The sequence below is a fragment of the Meleagris gallopavo genome, chromosome 23 (assembly GCF_000146605.3).
Source record: "Meleagris gallopavo isolate NT-WF06-2002-E0010 breed Aviagen turkey brand Nicholas breeding stock chromosome 23, Turkey_5.1, whole genome shotgun sequence".
Lineage (NCBI taxonomy): Eukaryota > Metazoa > Chordata > Aves > Galliformes > Phasianidae > Meleagris > Meleagris gallopavo.
In genome coordinates, this window is record NC_015033.2 from 5,300,532 (window position 1) to 5,302,738 (window position 2,207).

Sequence of the window (2,207 nt, forward strand, 5' to 3'; positions counted from 1 at the left end):
AGCAGCAGGAAGCGCTGGGGCCGAGGGTTGTGCGAAGCGAGAGCAATGAGAGCAATGCGGGTCGTGCAGCCGCGCTGATTTCACGTGGGGTACGCGGAGCGCTGCTCAGCCGTGCGGCAACCGAGTGCAGCAAGCGTTAATGAAACACGTTCAGCCAACGCGGGGAAGCGGGAGCTGATGTTCGGCAGGCTTCAGTCTGGGCTGGGCTGAGCTTCGCACAGTCACTAAGCGTCAAAAAATGCACTGCAGAAATTAAGCACAGCTCGGGGCACTGGAAGCCGTTACTAAATGCCTTCTTTTCACCTGGGATCTCATCGGTTTCCTTCTGGAATACAAAATCTGCTGCCGTGATTTGCTATGCTGCTGTTCTCCAGCTGCATCTACTTCCTTCTCTTACATTTCACTCTCTTCGTGCTGGGATTTCTTGTTGCATCCCCGATGATTTACCCACGCTTCACTTCCTATTTGTTTTGCCTAACTTTGAGAACAGGCAAAATGAACCCACCTTATAAAATGATGATCTTCTTTAAAAGAAATGGGTTCGTGGTCATTTTTATATTGCAGTGAATGTATGGCTCAGTGCAGGGAAACCCTGCTGTGATGTGAGCCCTCATATCAGCTGGACTCGGGGTAGGAAACACACAGCTGGAAACACAACATAGAAGCGTAAGAGCATTTGGTAGGCATTGTCTCAGTTACAAGAAATACACTGCAGCTGTTATTCTCCATGCTTCCTCACAAAGAATACCCGTTTTTTATTTATTTGCTCATTGAGAATAGTCTTGGTTGTTTTCCAAGCACTCTTGTTTCCACTCCCTCTCCCCGGAGTAGGAATTCCCTCCTAATTGCCAGGCAAACGCAGCAGTTCTGAAGCTCAATTGATGAACTGCAGGCAACAACCCAAGGAAATATCAGTTTTCCCTAAAATGGTGATTTCAAGAAACTTACTTTTTCAATGCTGCCAGTTTCACTAGCGGGAAAAAAAAAAAATCACTTTCACTTTAGATTTCTGCTGTACTTTGGAAGCCCTGAAAAAGTTCTTGATAAATCTTCAGCATTCTCTACAATCTGTGGGAGCCACAGCAGAGGTGTTCAGCTCTCACCTTCAAAGCTCAGACACAGTGCTGCGACTCAGGCTATAGAGTTGTAGGAATATGAAGTTTCTCACTGAAGGCTGTTCAATCTCTCTATTCTAAAATGAAAGCCGTTTTGCAGGCTAGGAGTCGTGAATGCATCATTAATACCACCATCCTCCGTCTGGCCCTATCTGACAGCTTTGTTTGCATTCTGCAGCCCCGCCAACCCAGCAAGCACACTTCTTTCTTCTTTCTGTGCTTGCACTGCTCTGTGTGCTCAGGCTGGAGTCGGTGCCTGGCTTTTTAAACAGAAGCAGCTGCCAGTGCAGATGTTCCTGTGAGTACGTGCAACACGTGCTCTGAGCAGAGCTGCAACTTCCTAACAGCCCAAGGGAGCTCAGCTTTTAAGGCAGACTCACAACACACCCACCCTCTGTATATGTGATGGATGAGATCTAACACATTAATGTGCCACTCCCCATCTCCCCCCCCAAAAAAAAAACGATCCCTAACCTAAAAAAAAACAAATCTCATTGGCAGGGAATTGGGAAAGGCTCTGTTCTCCTTTGCTGAGCTGCTCCCTGTGCTGAGCCGTGCAGGAATTTCACACTTCGTTTCAGCTCGCAGGTTTCTGCAGGGTTTGCTACTGTCTTTGAGAGCTGTGCTGGAGTCCAAAGTTTTCCCTGGCCCGTTGTGCACATATCTGTAGGAGCAGACGGGAAACTCCTTGCTGCTGGAGGAAGCAAGGATGGCACAGGGTATCATGCAGACCCCGTGTCGTAAAGCTCCAGGACAGCCCAAATCGCACCCTTGGTCTCGATGATCCCTGCGAGTCGCAGCACTGCGCGCACCGTCCCGCACCCCGCACAGGGCAGAAAACGTGGCTGGGACACAACGCGCTGTCCCGCATCGGCCTCCGTTGTGCTAACGGGAATCAGTGACCACTAATATGACGGAAAAATGCCTCAGGCCCGCTCCGGGCTGCTTCCATCACTGGATTAACTACAGACACAGCGCCTGTGCTGAACGGAGCCCGGTCACGGCGCCAAGCCGCCCGCGGGCCGCTCCGTTAGGCGGGGCCGGGCCGCCCGCCAAGGGCTGAGCAGAAGGCGCGACGCCGCAACTGTCGCA

At 50.7% G+C, this 2,207-nt stretch overlaps 1 protein-coding gene across 1 annotated transcript in view; it reads left to right on the forward strand.

Moving 5' to 3' along the window:
• Positions 1-2,017, forward strand: part of LOC100542763 (chymotrypsin-like elastase family member 2A) — a 5,885-nt gene extending 3,868 nt beyond the window's left edge. Inside the window, exon 7 of the mRNA XM_010722917.3 lies at positions 1,786-2,017. Coding sequence (XP_010721219.2) covers positions 1,786-2,017 — 232 coding nt within the window. The remainder of the gene's footprint in view (positions 1-1,785) is intronic.
• Positions 2,018-2,207: the final 190 nt, after the last annotated feature.